The following is a 23,183-nucleotide window of genomic DNA, read 5'->3' on the forward strand; positions in this document are numbered from 1 at the left end:
AAAAATTTTTAATTTCTTGTGTGTTTACACCATCATTTTAATACTATTTGGTCTTTTCTGGGTGCAAGTAAAGCTTTGGAGATAGAAATTAATACTCCAGGTGAGATAAAACAGTGGCCATCCGGACCTCAAAGGGCAACATTCACTGAGTAGGGTGTCCCAAGGCACTAAGAGATGAAGCCAAGGAGGCGCCTGGGCACTACCTTAATTCCAGCACTTCGACATTTGCCCACGGCATCAGGAACGGCCGCCCGTGGAGGGTCAATCATGGAGATGAGCCCAACAAAGCACAGATTATCGATAGGGAAATTCACATCGTCGGTGTCAAACTGGAACCCTTCAGGAAACTGTTCATCTGGCAGAAAGAGGTGGCAGAAACCTGCGGGGAGGACAGGAGCCTTTGAAAATTTCAGTGACGCCAGGCAGTAAGAAGGACAACAGCAGCCTATTCAGCCCGCCTACCTTTCTCTGGAATGTTTACTTTGGAAAATTTTTAAAGTCTATATTTTTATAACAGAGTGAGGGTTTTGTTTAACATTTATGAACGACAGAGTCACTGAAAGAAAAAAAGCATTTGAAAGAGAGAATCCATCACACCAGGCCTCAGAGGAATTGGAAATTGTTTAATGTGGAGAAGACTGAATTGATAACCCTAATTTTGAGCACCAGGATATTAGGGTTCTAGACTTGCCCACTGATGATGACACTAAGTTATTTGGATTTGGCAAATCATGGAATTACGTGCCTCAGCTGCCTTCTCTGGAAACATCAAGGCCATACCTCTGCTCTCTCGTTCATTTAACTGAAACATATTACCGAGCACCAATATGGGACATCATACTAGCTACTTTTGAGGATAAGTACAGATCAGGTGCATTCTGCCCAAGGGGTTTATCATCTAGTATAGTTAATACAAAAATCAAGATAATGTCAGACATTCCTTTCAATGTTGTATGAGGTTACAATGATCTTTAACGTGCCATGTAGACTCAAAGAAGAGAGACTGCTTCCACTCTGGGGTGGTGGAGGTAGTGAAGTGAAAAATACTTAAGAGAAGATAGCAATCCTTTGGTTGGATAGACACATACGAAAGATACCATGAATTAGATTTACCCAAGTTAAGAAGAATAGGAAGCATTATATAAATAATGAATGTAGTATCTGTCAAGCTACAAAGTATTATAAATACCACTTCCCCAAATACATTAGACAATGGGTAAAGTGAACTTCTCAGCCTCAGTAGCTGTCAGGGTAGAAAAAAATGGATAGCATCTTAGACTAAAAGTTTACCGTTAGTCTAGTTTCTGAGCTGAGCACATAAATGCTCATGTAAATTCACACCCATTCCAAAGCAGTCAGGAAATAGTATGTCTAACTTAGACACACTAAGAATTAATTACCTTTAATTTAATTAGGCTTATTATTTATGTCCATAGCAACAAAGATTAGATAAGAAAGATCTTCTTCCACCATTGTGTTTTTTTAAAAAACAAACAGAACTGACTAGCATGAGACCAAAGGTCTAAGTACAAGTCAGAAGCAAACCATCAGGACGTTGTTTCTCACAGCCCAATACACTGACCATTTCTCCAGCACTTATTGTTTTCAAAATGATAGGGGGCAAATAAACAAGTAGGAGGATTGCCCCTGAAAGACACAGCGGAAGGTCAACAAGACATACAGGTTCATAGGATCACTTGTTAACTGTCTACCAGACTAGGTTACTTGATAGAAACGTGCCCAGGTGCTTTGTTACCAGGTTATCTGCATACCTAGGACTCGTTCTCCGAGGCCCCCCAGCTCCAAATAGGCATTCTGAAAGGCGTCTTTCAGCTCCTCATCCAGGGGCTGCTCCTTGCCGTGGAGGAGGATAGAGCTGCAACGGTCTAGGATCCTTTCTGGGGCACCCTTCATCACCAACAGGTGTCGGGGCTCTGACGTGTTGGGGTTCTTATGAATGGACAACTGTGAAGGATTGTTGAGATATAAACATTGGATGGTTGGATGTGTGGCAGTCCATGGTGGAAAATGGAGCTTCACTTACTATTTAGTATTTGCTATAAAAGACCCAAGATCCCTTCTTTCTGAACTCTGAAGTATCTTATACCTGTAACATACTCTGACTGCTACAGAAAAAAAAAAAAGAGCACTATGATGTATTCATAAATTCCTGACACTTGTTCACATTAAAAAATAACACATACAGAATTTCAGAACACAGGGATTGGGGCACACTTGCGCACACACACCTCCAGCACCCTCCCCACATGCCCACACCCACCCCACATGCCCATACCCACCCCAAACCAAAAGTATTCAAAAGGGCTCAACAGTGTTTTGCAAGAGGCTTCATTTATCCTGCTGATACTCAACTAAATTATGACATTCTATATGTAATCAAGGGTAAAATTTAAAGCTAAAGCTTATAAAACTCCAAAGGGAGAATATTTCCTCTTCCTGCTCATGTACCTCCCCTCTTTGTCCCCCAGCTTGCCCTCGCCCTCCGTGTACCCATTTATCTTCAGACCTGGTACTTGTTGGTGGAGTTGAAGGGTATTTCGACGATTTTGGCGTATCTTTCTCTCATCTCCTTCACGGAACCACAGCACAGCTCTATGCACTTCAAGAGTGCTGACTCAGAGGCATCTCCTGCAACTGCCCGCTGTGAACAGACACATCATCTGTAAATTATCTCCAAAAAATTTCACTGAGGCATCACTGAAAAACAGGAAAAATAACTCAAGACACATTCCAATCTTGTCAGAGGTAGCAAAGGATGGGCAAGAAGGAAGCAGCGGTGTTAAGTGGGACAGGAGTCCCTCTAGCCCAGACCACTGCTGTTCACAGTGCTTCAGACTCAAACCCCAATGTCCTTCCCCGGCCCACAGTAGCTTCTAGTGAAAGAAGGCTGTGGGAAGGTGTCACCTTCCCTAGAAGAGGTATAACACACCCTTCCAACCTACTGCAGTCTATTTCTATCTTCTCCCGGCCTACTGAAAAGTCTCAAAGCCAATGCTATTCCCAACTACCTATTTCTGGTTCCTTATCTGAAAATACCAAGTGAGAGACTAAACATTTATAGCACCTTTCATTACTGTAGAATTCATAAGAAAATGCTTAGGGTCTCAGGACTGGGGACAAACTGCCTATGTCAAGGGCAAAGTAGAAGACTTTACATTCTAATCATAATTGCGCAAAATTACTTGGGCCTGAAGGATGTGAACTGAAAGCTATTACCAGCTCCAACAGTAATAAAATCGAACCATGTAACATTTTAGTCAAAGCCCACGCTTCAGGTGACACATATTATCTGTGATACGTGATGACACACTTATATTTTGACATACTGAAAGCATTTTCAGTTGTAAACAACTTTTATATAGGTAAGCCTTTTAGAACTTTAACATCTAAGGTTGCATATGCAGATGAACAGATCAATGCTCAGAAGTATAGCAGCTCCACAGAGCAAGAAAGTTGGCTGGGTTGGAAAGAAACACAAAATAAGTGGGGGACATTTTAAATAAAAGCCAGCTATTTTAATAAAAGCAAAATAGGGCTGCTTCCCCCTCCCCACTTTTTAGTAATAATGCCATCAATATGGCCCAACTCCAGAAATACTTGGAATACAGCTTCTGCTACCTTTCTGGGGTTTTTTAATCAGGAAAGAGTTGATACTTGTGGAACCTGATGCTCAAAGCCTAGAACATTTCCACTTTGAGGTAAAGAAAAACATGAAACACTTATCTCAAGTTTTATCCCCAAGATAAACAACATTATCCTCAAATCAACATCAATTCAATGCCAAGAAAATCTCCTTTGCAGAATAAATGAACCCTATCCTCACCACAGAAGGCATCTGAGTTACATCCAAGCCACATTCCCTTTGGCAACTTAGTTTATACCCACAACTACTACAGGCAGCTTCACAGAGAATGTGGGACCCAGAGAGCCTCACATAGCTTTCTTCTCCTACAGGACTTTGTACAATTCACGATCCTTCTGAGACTGCATCTTCACTTGGGCAGCACAGTAAAATCTCAATCATTTCAAACTGCATCAGAATTCCACAGGCTAAGGCTGGGCTTATTTTGGCCTGGAGCTTATTTTTACATCATTAGTAAACAAGCTAAGAACCAATAAGATAAGATAAGCTGAGCTATTTCAGGAAAATAAATGGCTTAAAGGATTTACTGGAATCTACTGTATCCTAATATGCAAATACGATTATCGAGTCACTACAGCCCTCAGCTCTCACTGTCCACTAGGTTAGGTGATAACATAAACTCAGAGTAGTAAAAGCAGATGAATTAGGTTTTTCACCAATAAAGACTGTCTTCCATCTCTTCCCATCCCACTTTGGTCAGATTTTTACTGCAGCTTCCCTTTTTAATCAACTTATATGGAGCAGGGGGTCCTATAATACATCAGGATCTACAGGCAACACAATGTAAGTTACAGCAAAGTACTGCACAGACCACTCCAAGTGTTCTACAGTCAACAGTCACACAGACCACAAAGGTAATCTGCTACTTTTAACACTCAAATGGCAGTTCTCATGTGCTGTCTACACCCCTCCAAAAGGCAACCCATTATTAACTCTTGAGCCTACCTTAAGAATAGGTAGGTTTTCCTGGTTAGCCTGAAACACTGCCCTGTTACAAAGACCTGCAATTCTGGACAGAGCAAGCCAGGTAGCTGAAGTCTTGTCAAAAGAGACACCTGATGGAGGCAAGAAAACACAACAGGACAATAATGCATTAAAGGCTATGTTCTCAGTTCTCCTATTAAAGTCCTATAGAAATTTGCAGTGATACATCTCATTTCCCAATTAATGAAACCAATCACATTTCAGGCATTCTTCAATCACATTTGTAGGGCAATTTAAAGTTTCTGCTAACATGCAAAAAATCAAAATCCCATACCCTTGACTCTTCACTAAATGATAAAAAGAAAGAAAGAAAAAGCTGTCATGAGCATTAAAAAAGAAATTTTTTTTTCATGCAATTTCTTAAAAGAAAAAAAACCAAGTGGAGCAGGTGGCTGAGGTGTGTAGTAGCCCTGGCCTTACCACTCTGATTCTCTGTCGTATCAGCTTCATGGATTTGATTGTCAAACCACATGTGGGCCACTGTCATCCGGTTCTGAGTCAGAGTTCCAGTTTTATCCGAGCAGATGGTGGATGTGGACCCCAAGGTCTCCACAGCTTCTAAGTTCTTCACTAAGCAGTTTTTCCTCGCCATGCGTTTGGCGGTAAGTGTCAGACAGACCTAAAAAATATAAGGAAGATTATTACTTCACTCAATCAGGTTGGAATTCTACACAGATTCTTGCTATACCCTAATGTGGAAGAAATTAGTCTAAAATTAAATCTCTCCAACCTTCTTCTGAAGTCTGAAGAAATAGTAAGGGGAACCCATACATGAGGCTTCCCCTTCCTTCCAGAAAAGCAATCTATTAAGAAAAACAGTAACAGGATTCTACCCTATTCTATCCCCCTACTTGATCCCAAGTTCTTCTCCTTTCTCCACTGCACTGTTCTGGACCACGTGATAATTTAAAAGCAAAATGTATGCTTTGGGGTTATCTTACGTATAAACAAATGCTGAGGTTTTCTCACTGTCAAAACTCACCATATGATGTGGCTCTCAAGAAAAACTGTATCAAACATCCAGAAAAAAACATAAGTTGGCAATACCTTAGAATAGGATAGCAGAAGAATGTAACATTCATGCAAGCTGATCTGAGTCAGGGTGACCATCACCTGCCTCTTACCGTGACAGTGGCCAGCAAACCTTCCGGCACATTGGCTACGATGATACCGATGAGGAAGATGACAGCCTCAAGCCAGGTGTACTCAAGGATGAGAGAAAGGATGAAGAAAGACACACCCAGGAACACAGCCACACCCGTGATGATGTGGATAAAATGTTCAATTTCTGCAGCAATGGGGGTCTGGCCTCCTTCGAGTCCAGAAGCAAGTGTGGCAATTCTTCCCATCACAGTGCGATCCCCAGTGTAGACAACAATACCACGTGCGGTGCCTTAAAAAGAAGGGGAGGAAGAACTGTACCTAATTGTATCTAACCTGAAGGAAGCCACAGATTTTACACAATTACATAGCATGGCTAAAAAAGAAAAAGAGTTGACAAAAGCACACTTTTAAGGGCCAGACTTTTGGTTGTACATGCTGCTTGGCAAAGGGACTTCTCTCCATTAGCAGGACAGCAACTCCAACACCCATGCCAGACTGGTGGTGTTGACAGAAGAGGCAGGTGGAGGTAAGGGGAACTGCCACAAGGCTTCCTGCCAGCTAGGAAAACACCTCTGCTCTGTGCTTGACACAAGTTGTCAGAAATGGAGCCAATAAAACAAGAGATTGTGCCTATGGTTTTGATTTTGTTAATGCCCAAGAGAAATACCACACGGTGCTCAAAGTGCCAAAAAACGGCCTACCTTCAACACAATTGGTTGAAAAGAAGGCAATGTTCCTCGTCTCCAGGGGGTTTTCATTTGTGAAATCTGGAGACCTAGTCTGGGGTTCTGATTCACCAGTGAGTGAGGAGTTATCCACCTGTATGTGAGGAAAAGAAGAAAAATGTCATGTGAATACACTGCCTTATCATGGGCTACTGTACCCCTCAAATCCAGCTGCCCAAACAGCAGAGCTAGCCATGAGGTTTGTTAAAATAAAAGTTCTACCTTGCAGCCATTTGCAGATATGATTCTGAGGTCAGCAGGAATTCGGTCTCCTCCTTTTACTTCCACCAGATCCCCAACCACAACATCCTCTGCATTTATGCTCATTTTCTCACCATTTCGAATCACAAGGGCTTGCTTTGGAAAGGAAACCATTTATACCGTTAGTATACCAACAAAGAGAAGGTAGTGTCCAAAACAAGAAAATAAAATTAAGAATGGTCTATTATCCTAATTACCTATACTATTCACTTTTTTATTTACACAAGTTACAAAAGCTTGCTCACCAGTTTAAGAGATATTGCTGTAACAGTGTGCCTGTATTCAGAGTTTACATTCAAAAGAAAGGCTACCACTTTTTGGGGTACAAGGAAAACAGGTTGTTTTGGGGCGGAGTAGAAGACATCCATCTCTCTGATGGAGTCATGTAATATTTGGAAAACCTTAACTTCACACTAATTCACAGGCTGACATGCTTGGGGCTGTCAAGTCATCCACTGGGGAAGGACAAAGCATCTGGTACCTGAGGGACCATGTTTTTGAAGGATTCCATGATCTTTGAACTTTTAGCTTCTTGATAGTAGGAGAAGCAACCAGTTATGATGACAACGGCTGATAGCACCACACCCAGGTACAGCTGGAAGGGAAAAGACAAGTTAGGGCCCGTGGCTCTACACAAGAATTAGGGGCATTCAATTAATTTTTTGACTGAATAAAAAACAGATTTTTAATAGAGAAACCAAGATTTCAGAAATATAGAACTCATGTTTTCTTATTTATCCTTCTAAAGACCACATAGAAAGGGTCAGAAATGGAGTCAGTCACACCAACACTTGACCACTAACTGGACTTTTGGAAATGTTCTAGATGCATCAGTTTCTCCTGCTTTATAAAACAAAGATTGTTTTTCAACCAACTTGTGGATTTTGAAAAATGGCCACCAAGCATTTCTGGACAGGTGGATGTGCCAACATTAAAAGCTGTGCTCTGCCATTCAGTGGGTGGCGGCCGGGGCCTGAGCAGAGCTGCCTGCTGACAGCAGCACATGCACGTGGGCATCCCACGTGTAAGAGCATCTACAACGTGGGTGGTAGAGAGAGGAACTGGAAATGAAGGAAGAATGGATGGGCCTCGAAGGCAACAGCTGCTGACACTATTCCTCAGTGTTCATAACCATTAAGTAAAGAGTGGTAATTGAGAATAAGTGGGAGACAAAGACGGAGAAGATATCTGATGTGTACTACAAATCCATGTGCTGAATTACAGAACTCACATTATCATTTTGAGGTTCCTCTTCTGTAGCAGCTTGGATGCTATAAGCCAAGAAACAAAGAATCGCTCCAATCCACAGTAACATTGAGAACCCCCCAAAGAGCTGCCGACAAAACTTGATCCATTCAGGAGTAGTGGGAGGGGGAGTGAGGGCGTTGGGACCATCTCGCGCCAGGATCTCAGCTGCACGAGCAGATGTTAATCCCTGAGAAGCAGTGGAATATAAATAAGGCAAACTGTACTAGCACTTACAAGCCAACATACCTATCTGATAGCTGGACAGCTGCAATAAGGATTTAAAGAAGAAACAAAATGTCCCAAGCTAGAGAGCCAAGGTATAACCTAGCAAATTCCTCCATGAATAATTCTGCTGATGAGCCAGCCTCCAAAGGGTTCAGGCAAACAATATGCCCACGTTTCCCAAGGAACCCGTAACACCCAGATTAAAACTCTTTAAATTGATCCATCAATAAATTTGAATTCAGCCTGGTTTCTTCTAAGTTTTAGATCAAGGGATTAATGCCAAATTGCATTTCTGCCAAAAAGGTATCTACTTTCACAAATCCATTCAGTTTTGCAAATTAACAGCTTTGAGTTTTCTATGTATTGATTCTGTGGGGAGGGGAAAAAAACCCCTCTACAAACATCAAAGGAGAAAAAACTTCCTGTAGAAATCCGTTGGGTTAACAGCCAAGTTTTAAATATACAGCTTGATTCTTTGCTTGTCTGGTAGGCAAGGGCTCACCTCCATGTACATTTTAGCCAACTCCCAATAAACCTGTTGACTGAAAAGTACTCACTGGAAAAATCTACTAAAGCCTGCTATTTTTCTAATGGGTCTTAAACCCAAGATTCACTGACAGCAGGCAATTATATATAAGCTCTCATTAAGAGAGGAAAATATGATCACTTTTATACTCTCAAAATATCAAGTCAAAAAAAATAAAATATTTTTGTCTAAAGAATCTATTTACCTGTATTTTGTGCTCATGTTACCAAACATTTGAGTGCTATCTACATGCCAGGAACTGAATTCAGTGTTTTAATTAACTTGTTTAATTCTCATGACAATCCTTTTTAAGGCATTATTAACCTCATTTTACAAGGAAGGAAATAGACCCACAGCATTTGAGTAATGGGCATAGGTCGGAGAGAGCACACTTAATTAAGACTCTAATAAAAACCTAAGTGAGATGTGAAGTGGCAACAGAGACTGCCTGGCACACAGTGAGCAGAGTCACTGTTGGCATGTTGTTCTGAGTCGAGTCGAGGCCTCCTCTTGGAGCTTAAAGTGCCTGTGTCAAGAAAAACGCTCTCAAACCACGTTCTTCTCTACTCTTTCTTTTTTCTTTTCTTTTTTTTTTTTTTTTTGAGACAGAGTTTCACTCTTGTTGTCCAGGCTGGAGTGCAATGGCGCAACCTCGGCTCACTGCAACCTCCACCTCCCAGGTGTAAGCAGTTCTCCTGCCTCAGCCTCCCGAGTAGCTGGGATTACAGGCACACACCACCACACCCGGCTAATTTTGTATTTTTAGTAGAGACGGGGTTTCTCTATGGTGGTCAGGCTGGTCTCAAACTCCTGACCTCAGGTGATCCACCAGCCTTGGCCTCCCAAAGTGCTGAGATTACAGGAATGAGCCACTGCACCCGGCCTCTTCTCTACTCTTACACCACAACAATCAACACAGAAGATGACTTCTGTGACCAAAGGTGTGGCGGTTTCTCCCCACCACCAAGATTTCCTCCAGTTCAATTCCAACACTATCTACCTGGAAAATCAGAAAAGTGGAACAAGATTAGAGTCTTGCCTTGTGGCAGGTGAAAGGAGGGCAGGAGAGAGATCCTGTTTCTTGAAGCCTGACACCGAGGTCTAACACACCCAACATTATAACAAAAGACTGTAATAAGGGCTAAGGGAGTTATGAACCAGGAACTGTGGACAAAAAACAATATATATCAGAACACCACAGTACCCATGGCTCTTGATGCCTTACTGAAAAAATACTACATATTGGCTTGCTATTCAAGTTATTCCCAGACTTTTCAGTGATTATCTGGAAATAAGACATGCCTAGACTATTTACTTTTATAACATTTGTTACACATTTAATGTCAAAATCCTCTAGATAACAAGGATACATAACGTGTATTTTATGAAAAGGTTTCTTTAAATTTTGTGCAAAACAATTTACAAATAAATGATGGAATAACTAAACAAATGATAGTATAACCATAACATACTGCAACGGACTAGCTGGGAAAAGGGCAAAAATGTGAACTGTTGAAGATTCAACTAGGTGAAATATTCAACTGAATTTAACAAATGTAGAAAAATAAAGGGAAAAAGTATCATCAAAAGGTCAAGGCATAAGCATGGCTTTGAAGCCAACTGCAACTCCTGGTGTTCCCACTTACTGGCTCTCAACTACTATAAAATAGGGAGAAGAAAATAACATCCACTTTCAAAAAGTTTCAGGGAAAAGAAACAGTAGCATATAAAAGCCCAAGCTCTGTGCATGTCACATACTAGATACGCAGATGTGTCTGTCGTTTTCTTACTAGAGCCCCTGAAGTTAGACCTGTATGCAATACAGGGGAAAGTACAATACGGAAAACTAGGATTTGTACAACAGCCTTCAAACTAGAACATACCCGGCTCAAGTCTGTTCCATATTTACGATGAAGTTCATCAAGGCTAAGTTTATGATCATCCTAAGGGAAAAAAAAAAAAAAAACAGAAACAAAGAAAATAAACAGTGTAGTATAAAAAAATGACAAAAAAATAGCATTACTCATTACTATCATTAAGCTTATTAAACGAAGTGCAGATGTTTTCTTCAGTGCAGAAGTTGGTACACTTTTCACCATCGCTTCATGGCTTCACAACCATACAGCTATCATTGACAGCTCTTCACTGGAGAATGGCTGAAGCTGAGTGACGGTGGCCCATTACTACTTGCCGCAACACTTCAGAGAAACCCAGCAGCTCTCAGGGATCTAGTAAAACCTTATCTGCCTTCTCTGATGACTAGGTCAATTCTAGACAGGTTAAGTAGATGGAAGCTTCCATAGCCTGGAGAGGCTGAATTTCCCAGTGTTTGATATAATACAGAGAAAAGCAAAGACTCATGATATCAACCTAAGTTCCTTCTGTTGATCTGTGGTTATGCCAGATGACTGCATTAACTTTTCCTATCCTCTAACAGCTTTTAAAAAGAAAATGTTCAATATTAACCTCTACAACAAGATGAGATCTGTACAGCTGCTATGATCTCTTTTAATATAAAGCAGTTCTTTGACTGAAGAATACAGTGAGGTTTGGGGGATTAAAAATCATGGATTTTTAATAAGGATGGAATACAATATTCCTCCTAGTACTTACCATAGAAACTTCTTTCTTCAGTTCATCCATGTCCCTGTCTTTTTTGCCCTTTTTGCCCTTTTTATCACCTTGTTCTGAAACAGCTGCAGGCTCATACTTATCACGTCCAACCTGTAGGAGAATATGGGAAAAGTAAGGCTATGAATTATGACCTCATCTGAAACTGAAAATTCTGGAGCAGGGGATTTTGGTAGTTTTTAAGGTAGTCATAATTTGGAATAGTCATTAAGATAATAGTCAAGAAAATGTATGCCTGTATATTGCATACTACATAAGCAAAGCAATCTACTATTAATACATTGGCTTAAGATACATTCTCTCCATCCAAGAGCATTAAGACCAGTGGGAAACTCTTAACACCTATGAAGCCACCGGTAGGCTTCAGAATGGCCCTGCCAGCGCCACTTCCATTTGGGGTTAATGAGATTTTTGCTATCAAAATCCCTATTCTGCAGCCTTCCATCTTCCCTACTGAAAGACTGAAACTAACTTTACATTATTAATTTAGAGTGCAATATTGTGCTTATGAGTCCGCAGTCTCAATCAGACAGGCTTGAGTTAAAATCCTGGGCTTTACCACTTACCAGCAATGTATCCTTAGGCAAGTTACTAACTCCTACATTTCAATTTCCTCTTCCATAGCATGGAGATAAAGAATACTGCCAACCTCATTTTGTGTTTTTAAGGATTAAATGATACAAGACATCTAAATGCTAGTACTTTTATATTATTTATATTCTTTGCTTTGCAAATACATTATTACATATCAAATTTAAATATCTTTAGTGCTCACATAAGAACACTCACCTTTACCAGCTTCTCATATTAAAAAGTCAGCCTAAGACTCCTTAAAATTCTTTGCATAAGAGATTAAAAAAAAAGGGAGCCCCCACCCCATTCTGTAGCGTGAAAATAAAACCTCCAAATGAAAGTCTCTGGAAATGTTTTGACATAAGCAGGATGTAGGAAAAGCGTGTGCATTATCACATAATTCACAGGATCCACCTACGCCTCTCGAAAACTGGAACAATTTTTAAAGAAAATGTTGATTCTATAGTTTAAATTTAGATTGTTCCACTCCCCCACCCCTGTTGAAAATCCTTGAGCTTATCTACACAAAGCCTGAACTTGGTGCTCCAAAGCTGAGAGGAGCAGAAGAGCCCCTTGTTCCAGACACCTCCCCCTGAAGCAGCCTCCCACAACTACAACTTAAGGCCAAAAAGTAGACATTAGCAGTTTTCTTAAAATGCATGACATATGGTGCTATTACTATTATTTTGTGGTTCTCCCTTACTCATTTCTAACTTTCCTAAGTGCCTTACCAGCTACTAAAGCAGTAATTAGTAACTCGTGTCCAGATTGTAATTTTATTGTGCTGAAATGAAAAAAGAAAATCAAAAAGTCTATGTGTGTTTCAGTCATAACTAATATAGTTGCAAATAAAATACAGTGTTCACTTAAATTTAAAAATATGCTCTTAAGACTCCAAGGAGAAATCCTTCTCCAAATTCACTGGTGTGGCCCCCATGTAGAGACATATTATTTACCTTTTTAACTTCTGTGGTCACGTGTGCAGCACTACTTGACTAATAACTTCTTCCAACTGGGTGGGTTCTTTAGTTTCTATCTTATCTATTAATGAAGCAGGTCTAAAGATAGTCAACATTCTTGACATTCTCTCCATTATGGAGCAACCACATTTGTTGGTGCCTCTTTCAGTATAGCTCTTGGTGCCAGAGTTTAAATGCAAAATAGTAACACATACAAATGGACAAATAAAACAAAAAGGAAAAGGCAAGTCATCTACCAGAAAGGAACCACAGCTAAAGTAGTATTTCCTTCATACCTTTAATGAGAAAGCACAACACTTAAAAACCATTTTAAAGACACTGACTAAGGATCTCTGAAAGATTTATGTGACCACTCTGTATTGATTTCTTCCTTTTTTTTTTGGGATGGAGTCTCACTCTGTCACCCAGGCTAGAGTGCAGTGGCACAATCTCAGCTCACTGCAACCTCCGCCCATGGGTTCAAGCAATTCCCTGCCTCAGCCTCCCGAGTAGCTGGGATTACAGGCACCTGCCACCATGCCTGGGTAATTTTTGTATTTTTAGTAGAGACGGGATTTCACCATCTTGGCCAGGCTGGTCTTGAACTCCTGACCTTGTGATCCACCCGCCTTGGCCTCCCAAAGTGCTGGGATTACAGGCGTGATCCACCGCGCCCAGCCTGTATTGATTTTTAAAATACAGCTCACAGATTCTCTCTGAGCAAGTTGAATATCACTGAAATATATTTCAATAAATGAAATAGTTATAACCCCTCAGCTTCATCATCTGGATACTTTGCTTATTCTCAGACTTCCAGTATCTTCCACTCCAGAAGAGAGAGGATTACTAGAGCAGCTAGGCTTTGAACACGTTCCAAGGTTTTACCCCCACTTACAAAATAAATGTCTTGCCCATAGCTTCACCACTATCAATGCTAAAGTTAATTGGGAATCTAGATTCCCTAATAACTCTCCCTTTTCTTTATCCATTCATGCTAGGTAAGGCAAAGTTTTAAATGAGGCCATTTGTGAGTGAGACATGGTAAGTATTAACAAGTGAAACTGCTTTTTCTTCTAAATTTTAGTTTTTTCACTAGGCAATGTGTGTCTAGAAGAACCAGGCAGCTTATACAATTTAGTTCTTCTTCACAAGTAAAATAATAACTTAATATTAGCTTACCCTGGTGGGAACCAAATATTACCTAAGTCCCTATCAGTCTCAATTACCGCAGTCTCAAAGCTGCAAAATTCAGAGTCAGGGAGTACACACTGGGTGAGATGAACAGTGGTAGAATCAGGGCAATGTTTCCTTATTATTTTTTAAGGCATTTGGGAAAAACAAAGGTCATGGGAAGGGTGAATGATAAATACGGCATTTCCTCGATCAACTGCAGTGACCTTCCTGCTCATCTGGGCATTGGGCACACACTTCTACTTTTTCAATTAGAAAGTTCAGGTCACTTCCACCCTCCCAGAGGACTGGGAGTGATTAATCCTCACTCTCACCATGTTCCATGTAAGGGCACCCCCGCCCCTTTGAGCATCTCTGAGGAAAGGTACAGTGGAAACTCAATGGATTACACCATTCTCTAAAGGGCCACTCATAAAAATGAAGTTGGGTTATGGTTCCCCCCCCCGCCCTTCCATTCTAATTTAGGAAGTGGAAAGTCACAGCAAGGGCAGGGGTTTACCCACGGTGACAGAGCTTAGCACAGCGTCATCATTTCATCCTGTGCTTCCCATGGATTCTATCCTCTCAAAGATTAACTAAGCATTTTGCTATTTGATCTGGGTAGAGGGAAAAGGTGCCCGAGAGATAAGAAGATAAAATTCTTGACAGGAGGAACCAAGGTTAAAACATGTAACAAGGTTCACTCACTTAAAAACATATACCGGATCCTCACAGTCCTCACAATGAGTGAGACATCCCCAAGACCTGCTAGAGCTAAAGATGTTCCTTCCTCTTTTTTGGCAGTTAGCCATTTAATAGGGACAGGGTTGGGGATAGATATGACAGATGTAGAAATTATCCCAAAATAAGCAGGAGCTTCCATCCCAGAGGTGTATCGCTTGAGGTCTATATAAACTACAGCCACCACCAAAGGCCTTCATACCAGCCTCCAACAGGGCAGGATGTGAAGGCTTTCTCAACCTGCATTTTCCCCACCATATCAGCACAACGTCCCATGGCCAGCAGGGAGCTCAGAATTCTTCAGACTTCTGAAATTCCTGCTGAAAAAGTCTAGAGGGTACTTGAAAGTTCAAGACCCCCCCCCCAATCCCTTCAGACAGGTCTGCTAATGGTGTTGAGTCTGTCAATTTATTCTAGTGTTGCCACATGCTGGCTACATGACCTTTGCCTGTCGGCCTCAGTTTCCTCATCCCTAAAATTGGAATAATACTTGGTATAACTATTAAAGAACCTAAAGAAGGCATTTTCATAGTCTAGTCAAGAAACCATCAACTCTGAAAAATAAAACATCTAAAAACTGGACTATTTCCAAAGCCCACAAACAAAAGCTTTTGACTGGCAAGAAGGGCCAGGACAGCAAAAGGAAGTGCCCCAAATGCAGCCCATTTCAGAGTTGCCAAGAAGACTGTAGAAACGGCACCTCTGGACATGATGTGGCAAATACCACTTTAGCAGGGAAGTTGTGTGATGGACTCTGACCCTGCTGGTTCCCTAGAGGCTGCCAAGTCTAGGCTCCCCTTAATATAATAGGTATGGGGGAGGGGTGCTTTCTCATTTTCCTGGACGATACATTTTTAAATCATCCAACACCATTGTGTATGTAAAAGTATTCGCAAAGCACTACACAAAGGCTATTTATTATAACTTGGTCTTAATCAACATATACATTACTGCCATTTTTCACTTTCTACAAAAATCCTTTTCAAACCATTGAAGAGAAAACTCCTTTGGCATTATTTTTCATTTGATCTTATCAGTGAAAACTTAAAGAAAATAACAGTCGAAAAAATGATCTGGCCCAGTTTATTACATCTCCATTTGCTCCTAAATGACTAAGTAGTTTAGTTTATGTGCAAGGAATTGTGTAGCCAGGGAGTGGAGGACTAAGGGATGGCCGGGGTTGAGGGAGGACACTGTCATAGTACCATGGCTGCTATCCAGTCCCAGCAGCAGCACATCACTGCAGGAGCAGCATTTCTCTGCAGAGGAAGAGGAGGTGAGCCTGAGGGGCCACCATGCCTTCATATTCCTTCTCTTGCCCATCCAAATAAGCATGCTGGAGAATATAATTTACTAAGGCCAAAGCAGTAGGTCCCTTTGTGAACCCAGTTTAGTATATCCAAACTTGGGCAGCCCATCAGCCAGCAAGGGTCAAAGAACAGTGACAGATCTAGCCAGCAAGTTCCCTCAACCCAAAAGAAAATGACTTGACCTTCCTCTCCAATCTGCCTGCATGTCAATTCTTAATGAGTCTGACAGCCTACCCTACCTGGAGTAGTATACATCCATGATCATTCAAAAAATAAAAATTCTAAAAGGTGTAAAGAATCAGTGCAGTTTAGATGTACTTTTGTTTTAACAGTTATTAAGACTCAGAAAAAAAACTTCAGTTTCTTCAATGGAATATTCTACCTCTACATTAGGCACATGGGTTATGAAGGGTTAAAACTTTCTGCTTATTCCTTAACTCTCCCTATTTGCTGACCACCTTACCGCCTTTTTTTCATTTTACCAGAGTGCTCTGGTTTGAGACAACTGATTAATAATCGGCATATGCGTTATGAGAGGACCAGAACAATTCCCAGTAAGTCCTGATCACTCCTCAATTAGTACCCTGAAGCTTAGGCTAGGAAGGAAAATGACTGCCAGGCTGAAAAGGATAAAGGCTGTCCAAGGCCCTAAAGAAATGTCACATGAATTGAAGTAATAAAACAAATATGGTGCCATGGAAGCATCACATGGAAGATAAAAGAAACACACAAGAAGATAACCCCCAAAGTGCATTAGGGACCTGCCCCTACCTGGTAACAGACTAGAAAGAGAAATCACAGCTCACTGATCCACACAGCAAGGCCCACTGAGTCACAAAATCTTACACTGATCATCAGGCCCCCAAACAATACAAGTCCCAAAGACAAAGCATAAGCTACCATGAATCAACTTGTCAAATCACCGAGACAGCCAATAGTCATTACTAAATAGGGTTTGAATAAAACCAGAAAGAGATCACGTGCAGATATATTTCAACATAAGTCACAAAGGAACTAGTGAGTGAGGTCTAAAACCAGATAAAAAGATTCACTGTAAAGTCACAAAGGAACTAAGGAATGCGGTCTATTGGTGAAAAATCTCTTTGCTCAGGACCCAAATAAAAACTAAACCAAAGAGAAAGTGTAGGGTAAAGGGTACTTCTTTCCTAACACAATCTGCCATCCAAAACACCAAATAAATACGAAGAACTTCTTGTGGATTCCTGACAACAGTTTTCAGCACAACTAATGAGGTGAGTCATATGCAAAGAACAGTCTCTCTCTGACTCCAGCCAAAGAATACACACTTCCTCTCATACACTCAATTCATAGCAACGTGAGAAAGTTCAGACCTGACTAGGTTCCATATCCTTCCTCCAAAATATATAAATGAAGGAGAGTTTTAAAAATGAGTGAGTAGGTTTTACAGTTCTCTCTACTGCACATTATCATGTACTAGACATGTACTTTCAGTGTAATCTAGAATTGGACAGCTCTGGCAGGGATGGGAAACATTTTGCCTGGTGTTTTGTCGTCCAAACCCAGCCACTCTGATTACTGTGAGCCCATCTGATCTGACACTCGGGTTTCTTCTTCTAGCCTGTTGGCTGGCAGAGAGCCCTGGGCAGCTAGAAGAAGTCAGCACAGCACAAATGTTCAGGCTCCCTCTCATCAGAGAAGGCCGAAAAGCCCATTTTATTTTGCAAGACTTGGAAAACGTAAAAATGATCAACTGCAAACAAAGTCCTTCACCTGAAAAGTGAAAGTAGACAGAAAGATGCTATTAAACAAGAGATTTGCTTGTTGAGCAAAGATAACAGTTGCAGTAATGTCAACTGACACCTCTGCTTGACTTTCCTATGAAGGGCAATTAACATTATTTCCCATTATTTTCAAATCTTAGTATGTTCTCACGGTGAAGGAAAAAACTGCTCTCTAATTTTGAAAGGGCTAATGACTTACTGACGAACAGCAAACCCAGTCTGTAAAGATTTGATCTTCTCTTGGCTCTAATTACTGTACCTATGTAAGCCCAATAACAATAGCCACAACTCAGGCTGGCATGGCACTCCTTCCATAAACGTAACATAGATTACTTCACTTGATCCCCAGGATGAGCATTCTATCCAAGAGCCAGATGAGAAACCGAAGCTTCAGGGCTTTTATTTTATTTTTTAAACCTGTTTGTTTTTGAGTGAAGAAACCAATTTTACTTTACCATACAAAATCCTTAAAAGCTATTTCAGTTAAAGCCTTTCTTATTCTTAAGTTTAGATATATTTAAAAGAACATAGCCTGATTTGAATAGAAAGTCACTTATCTGTTCATGTGTTGCTAAAATAATCAGAAAACAATGACTGAGGGTACTGGAATGGAGCATGGATGAGTGCCAACTCTATTGTGCTATAAAATGTTGAATTCACTTTTATTTTTAAATGCAACTTAGGAATAACGTTCCCAGAAATCTGTGTATTTGAAGTGTTAGCCCTCATCTGGACAACTGGATTTTTAAAGGCATCTTTTTTTTTTTTTTTTTTTTTTTTTTTTTGGGCTCTCAGGTTTACCACTCTCTCCCCATCTTCCCAGGTTTAGGAGGCAGGCCTCCCCCTTTCCTACCCTCCCACCTGAAGGTGAGTCACTAGAGTGTTACAAGCTTACTGGCAGGGAACACTACAAATTAACAGTAAGTTACCAAAAGGGGATACACCCTTATAAAAGGGTACAGAAAGAACCCAAGAAGCAGGGAACTGTTACACACTGAACAACTGACAGGCAAAGGGTGAGGAACAAGTGCTCTCTCCTCCCCCCAGCTCTAGGCACTAGTTCTTCCTGTAACTGCTCCACTAGCTCCCAGCCAGGCCCGGGCAACTTTCCACTCTGAGGCCTCTGCCTTACAATACTTTAAGTCTAAAGTACTAGCTTTATAGCAGCCAGAGGAGCTTTAGTCACACTTTCAAGCTGAGCTCCAAAAGGGCAGCTGATAACAGTACCATACAACCAGGATTTCTGCTGACATGTGCATCCCCCACTGCCACCTTCACTGGAACCTTTTTTCCCCGCCCCTCTTTAAATCACGACTCATAAGCTATGATTTATCTTTTAGGTAACTAATATTCAAACTAAATCCAGAATGTAGTGAAGGACCTGGTGAGACTCCCTCTCCTCATCTTTTACACACTTGAGAAAATAAACTTTCCCACATTTCTCAACAGTTATGGTGTGTACCTTTGGTGAGTGAAACAGTTGCGGGTGGTAGGCCTAGTTGAAGGTTTAAGCCGAGTCATTGGCAATAAAACCCAGTAAGAAAAAAAGGGACAAAATCCTATTTCATCCAGGAATGATTCAGCAAGAGCTGTTCTTTCATTTTCTTACCAAATGCTTAGGAACTAGACTTTTAAGGACATATAAAACCACCTGAAATATCATCAAAAGCTAGGCCACAAAGGGTATAGAGGAGAGGAGGGGAAGAAATTTACAATGACCTTAAAAATTAGCTGCCAGCACAGGCTTCCTGGTTAACCAATTATCAGCAGGGCTTTAGTCACCACTCCACCCACATTTTAATCCCCATGTGGAAAAATCCCAACATGAAATATTCTTCTGAACATTTGGACGATCACAATAAGTCACTGAGGACAAACACACTTGGACAAACACACACACAAACACACAAGTAAACTAATGTTCAATGTATCAGAATACTCAAAACGCTAACTACCACCCAGCAGCCAAGCAGCTCATTATCCCAGTGTTCGCAGCTGTAATTTAATCTTGTGTTTGCTAGCCACTATACATTTTATTGTAAGACATCTGGGTTTAAGCTCTACTAACTATTCAGGTGGGTTACTACCGCATCACTACTGTGCATGTGTGCCTGCGTGTGGTTAGAAAAAAGACATCTAGATACGTGGGCATAACTTAATTACCCAAACCATCTCCATGGCCTATTAATTCAACATCACAAATACCCCAGTTTCATCTGAAGAATAAGTTTTGAGTTCTGTATAAAGAACTCAATGTTAAAGAGTAAATGTATGTTCAGGCTTGAGGCCACAGGCTGTTCAAGAATCAGGGACGCCTGGTCTGTCACTAGTTAACCGTTTGACCTTGAGCAAGTCACTTCACCTTCCTAGGCCTGGGGCACACATCTGTGATCTCTAACCCCCCCCAAATTAGCTCAGGAAGTAAACTTTTTTCTTTTTCTTTTTTTTAAGGGAGGAGAGACAAACAATGAGCTTTAAAGTGCTTGTTTACAGAAATGACCAAGGGTTTGATGGTGTGGTAAAAGCACAGGCCACTAACCCAGTCTCCATCAGGGGAATGGAGACGCCCTGCACTCCGCTCTGCTCTCTGATGCCACTTGACCTGGACCGGCCCTCCACGCTTTATGCTTTTAAAAGCAAGGCGAGTTGTGCATTTCCACTTGTGCCTGTTCTCCCCACCAGGTCCAAGCCTTTCAATTATCTCCTTCAAAACTCATTTAGAGTCCCCAAGGAGTGCAGCCTCCCTCTGCTCCTGTCACTCTGTCTACACCCAGAAGCCTCAGGACCTTCAAAGACCTACTCAGTGTCTGCACTGTGCTAAACCCTGGAGGCAACGGAGTGTATTCTCCCATTTGTATTCTCATGACATGGTCACTTTCAACCCATGAATTCCGAGGTTATTTTATGTAAATTTTTCTCAACTGGACTTTGGCTCCTTTGGGGTCCGGGACCCAGTCTCCTGCAGTAGCTACGGGTAATCAAGTCTTCGCTTCAGAAATGCAGGAAAGGGGCGTTGTGATGATATTCCCACCACGCTCCGCGCTGCTCTCCAGCCCCAAGACCCCTCGTTTCCTTCAGGAACCGCCCTTTGGTGCTTCCGCGACGCTGGAAACTGGCAAAGCATTCCTACCACCGTATTGCCTGCAGCCTCCAGTCCTTTTTCGGGTTTACTGTACCCTGAGGCCCTGATGGGTCTGCCTATCCTTCAGGGCTCGTCCCTTCAAAAAAAATCTGCACGCCTCTCCCCACCGTCGGATGACAACTCCAGTTGCCATCGGTGCATCCTGTGTTTACGGAAAGTGGCCCAATAAAACCCTCAAAAGTATACCTTAAAGGCCATCTTAGGGCAGTGAAGACACACCCTTTCTGGCACCAGCCCGCCCAGCCGGCTCCGCACTCAGGAGAAGCCAGTTTTTTCCTTGGGGGAGGGCGGCCGCCTCTGCGCGGAGCCAGCTAAGCCCCAGCGCCTCCAGGAGAAGAAGCCCCGAACCCGAAGACTGCCCCCGCCGGCGCCGGGGCCGCGGCGGGAACGGAGGCCCGGGAGGGGCCCCGGCGGAGCGCCCCAGGGGAAGGGGAGGAGCGCGCCTTTCCTCAGGGCACGGAGGGCGGAGGGAAAAGGAAGGAGAGAGAAGGAGGTGACGGCGGGCGCAGGGAGGGGAGCCGGGCTCAGGGATGCCGGCTCGGTCCCGGGGCCGCCCCGCTGCAGGTCGCCCCCCTCCTCCCGGCCCCGTGGCTTCCCAAGCACCGCCTCTCCGAGCCCCCGGCCCGCTCGGCTTCGGGGGCGCGCAGCCCTCGCCTGGGGTCCGCTCACCCGCCCCCGAGCAATGCTGCGCTCCAGCCCCTCGGCGCTCCCTTCCCCCGCCCCCCGTTACTGCGCTCCCTCCATTTCCAAAGTGCGTCGTCTTTTAAGCCGCGCAGCTCTGCCAGCCCACTCCGCGCCGCGCCGCTTCCTCCTCCGCCGCCTCCCGCTGGCCGCGGTTGCCCTCCCGACTTCCTCCTCTTCCCCTCGAGGGCTCCCCGTGCCCCCTCTTCGGTCGCGCCGGACACTCACCCCCTTCCCCATGGTGGCGGTGCTCGGTGCCCGGCGCCGGGTCCTGTCGCTGGAGAATCAGAGAGAAAAGCAGAGAGCAGCTCCCGGCCGAGCGAGCGGGGCCGGGGGAGCCGAGTGGAGGGAGCTAGGGCTGCCGCGGGGCGGGAGGGAGGGAGGGCGGCCGGCGGCTCGGGCCGATGCCGCCGCCGCTGTTGCTGCCGCCGCCGGTGCTGCTACCGCTGCTGCTGCCACGTGTCCGCCTCCTCCCGCCGCTGCTCTGCGCCCCAGACCCCGCCGCAGCTCCAGCCCGCGCCTCCTCCTCACTTCCTAAAATATGCAACCTGCGTGCTGGCCCCGCCCACGCCGCGAAACGTCACCGTTACCGGAGCAACCTGACACCGGCAGCGGGCCTGGCTCCGCCCCTCCCCAAACCCCGCCCACGGGCCCGGACAGCGCCTGCTGCGGCCAGTCCAGGCTCCCGGCAGGAAGGCGCCCGGGCCCGGGACTAGAGTGTCCACCGTGTCCCGGGAGGGCTGCGGGGCGCTCCTGCTGGCTGAGTAGCAGGGACTTGGCGGCCTTGGCCCTCCCACGCCCCTCCTCCCGCCGCCCTGCATGACCCGCCTGCTATGTAGGGCCCAGGAGGTCCGCAGTGGGTGCGGTACGGTCTCCGAACTGAGCTCCCCCAGTCGCCGCCGACTCGACACCAGAAACCTTGGGCGGAACGGCTTTTCCAGCGCTTCGAGGATCTCCTTTGGGACTCAGGGATGCTGAAGGGGGCTGGCGCTCGGGTGTGATTGCAGCCAGGCCTGACTGAGGGACTCCGCCCCTCTGTGGAATCCAGGCCCCGCGCCCACCTGCGGATGGCCTCCCCAGGCGCTTGGTGCTCTCAGAGTGCCTCCTCTGACTTGGGGTCCTCTTTATCCACTTCCCGCTCCGTCATAGCTGGGATGGATCTGAACTGGCATGGCCAGAAGTTTCAAGCGTCCTCCTCCCACCACCTCTCTTTCTTCAAGATTCCAAAATGAGAATCCAAAGGGCGACCAGCGAATTCATTCACGCTATTGTGTCAATGTAACCTGCTTGCCTAGTTTGGGGATTCTCTTTTTAGGGAACAAAAACCTGAAACCCAAAGGAATGCATATCTTTAGCTAGAGGAGCTAAATGAAGGGGGATGCGTTTGAGGACTTGCCAGGTGCCTCTCCACGACTCCACCTGTCAGGGGAGCATCTCCAGCACAGCCTTGGGATCTCTGGTGGGGGAGGTGGGGCA

At 43.6% G+C, this 23,183-nt stretch overlaps 1 protein-coding gene across 2 annotated transcripts in view; it reads right to left on the reverse strand.

Moving 5' to 3' along the window:
* The window catches only part of ATP1A1 (ATPase Na+/K+ transporting subunit alpha 1), a 31,836-nt gene extending 9,618 nt beyond the window's left edge, over positions 1-22,218 (reverse strand). The window contains exons 1-13 of one of the 2 annotated variants that reach the window (XM_005542208.4): positions 21,936-22,218; positions 11,351-11,461; positions 10,621-10,680; positions 7,970-8,173; positions 7,220-7,333; positions 6,700-6,834; positions 6,454-6,571; positions 5,773-6,041; positions 5,069-5,267; positions 4,610-4,719; positions 2,528-2,662; positions 1,773-1,965; positions 204-379 (exon numbers count right to left, since the gene is read on the reverse strand). In XM_005542208.4, the coding sequence (XP_005542265.1) occupies positions 204-379; positions 1,773-1,965; positions 2,528-2,662; positions 4,610-4,719; positions 5,069-5,267; positions 5,773-6,041; positions 6,454-6,571; positions 6,700-6,834; positions 7,220-7,333; positions 7,970-8,173; positions 10,621-10,680; positions 11,351-11,461; positions 21,936-21,947 (1,836 nt within the window). In that variant the 5' untranslated portion in view covers positions 21,948-22,218. Of the gene's footprint in view, positions 1-203; positions 380-1,772; positions 1,966-2,527; positions 2,663-4,609; positions 4,720-5,068; positions 5,268-5,772; positions 6,042-6,453; positions 6,572-6,699; positions 6,835-7,219; positions 7,334-7,969; positions 8,174-10,620; positions 10,681-11,350; positions 11,462-21,212; positions 21,625-21,935 lie in introns of those variants that run through there. The other variant, XM_005542209.4, reaches the window with a different exon arrangement.
* Between the last annotated feature and the right edge of the window lie 965 nt (positions 22,219-23,183).

The sequence above is a fragment of the Macaca fascicularis genome, chromosome 1 (genome assembly GCF_037993035.2).
Source record: "Macaca fascicularis isolate 582-1 chromosome 1, T2T-MFA8v1.1".
NCBI classification, from domain to species: domain Eukaryota; kingdom Metazoa; phylum Chordata; class Mammalia; order Primates; family Cercopithecidae; genus Macaca; species Macaca fascicularis.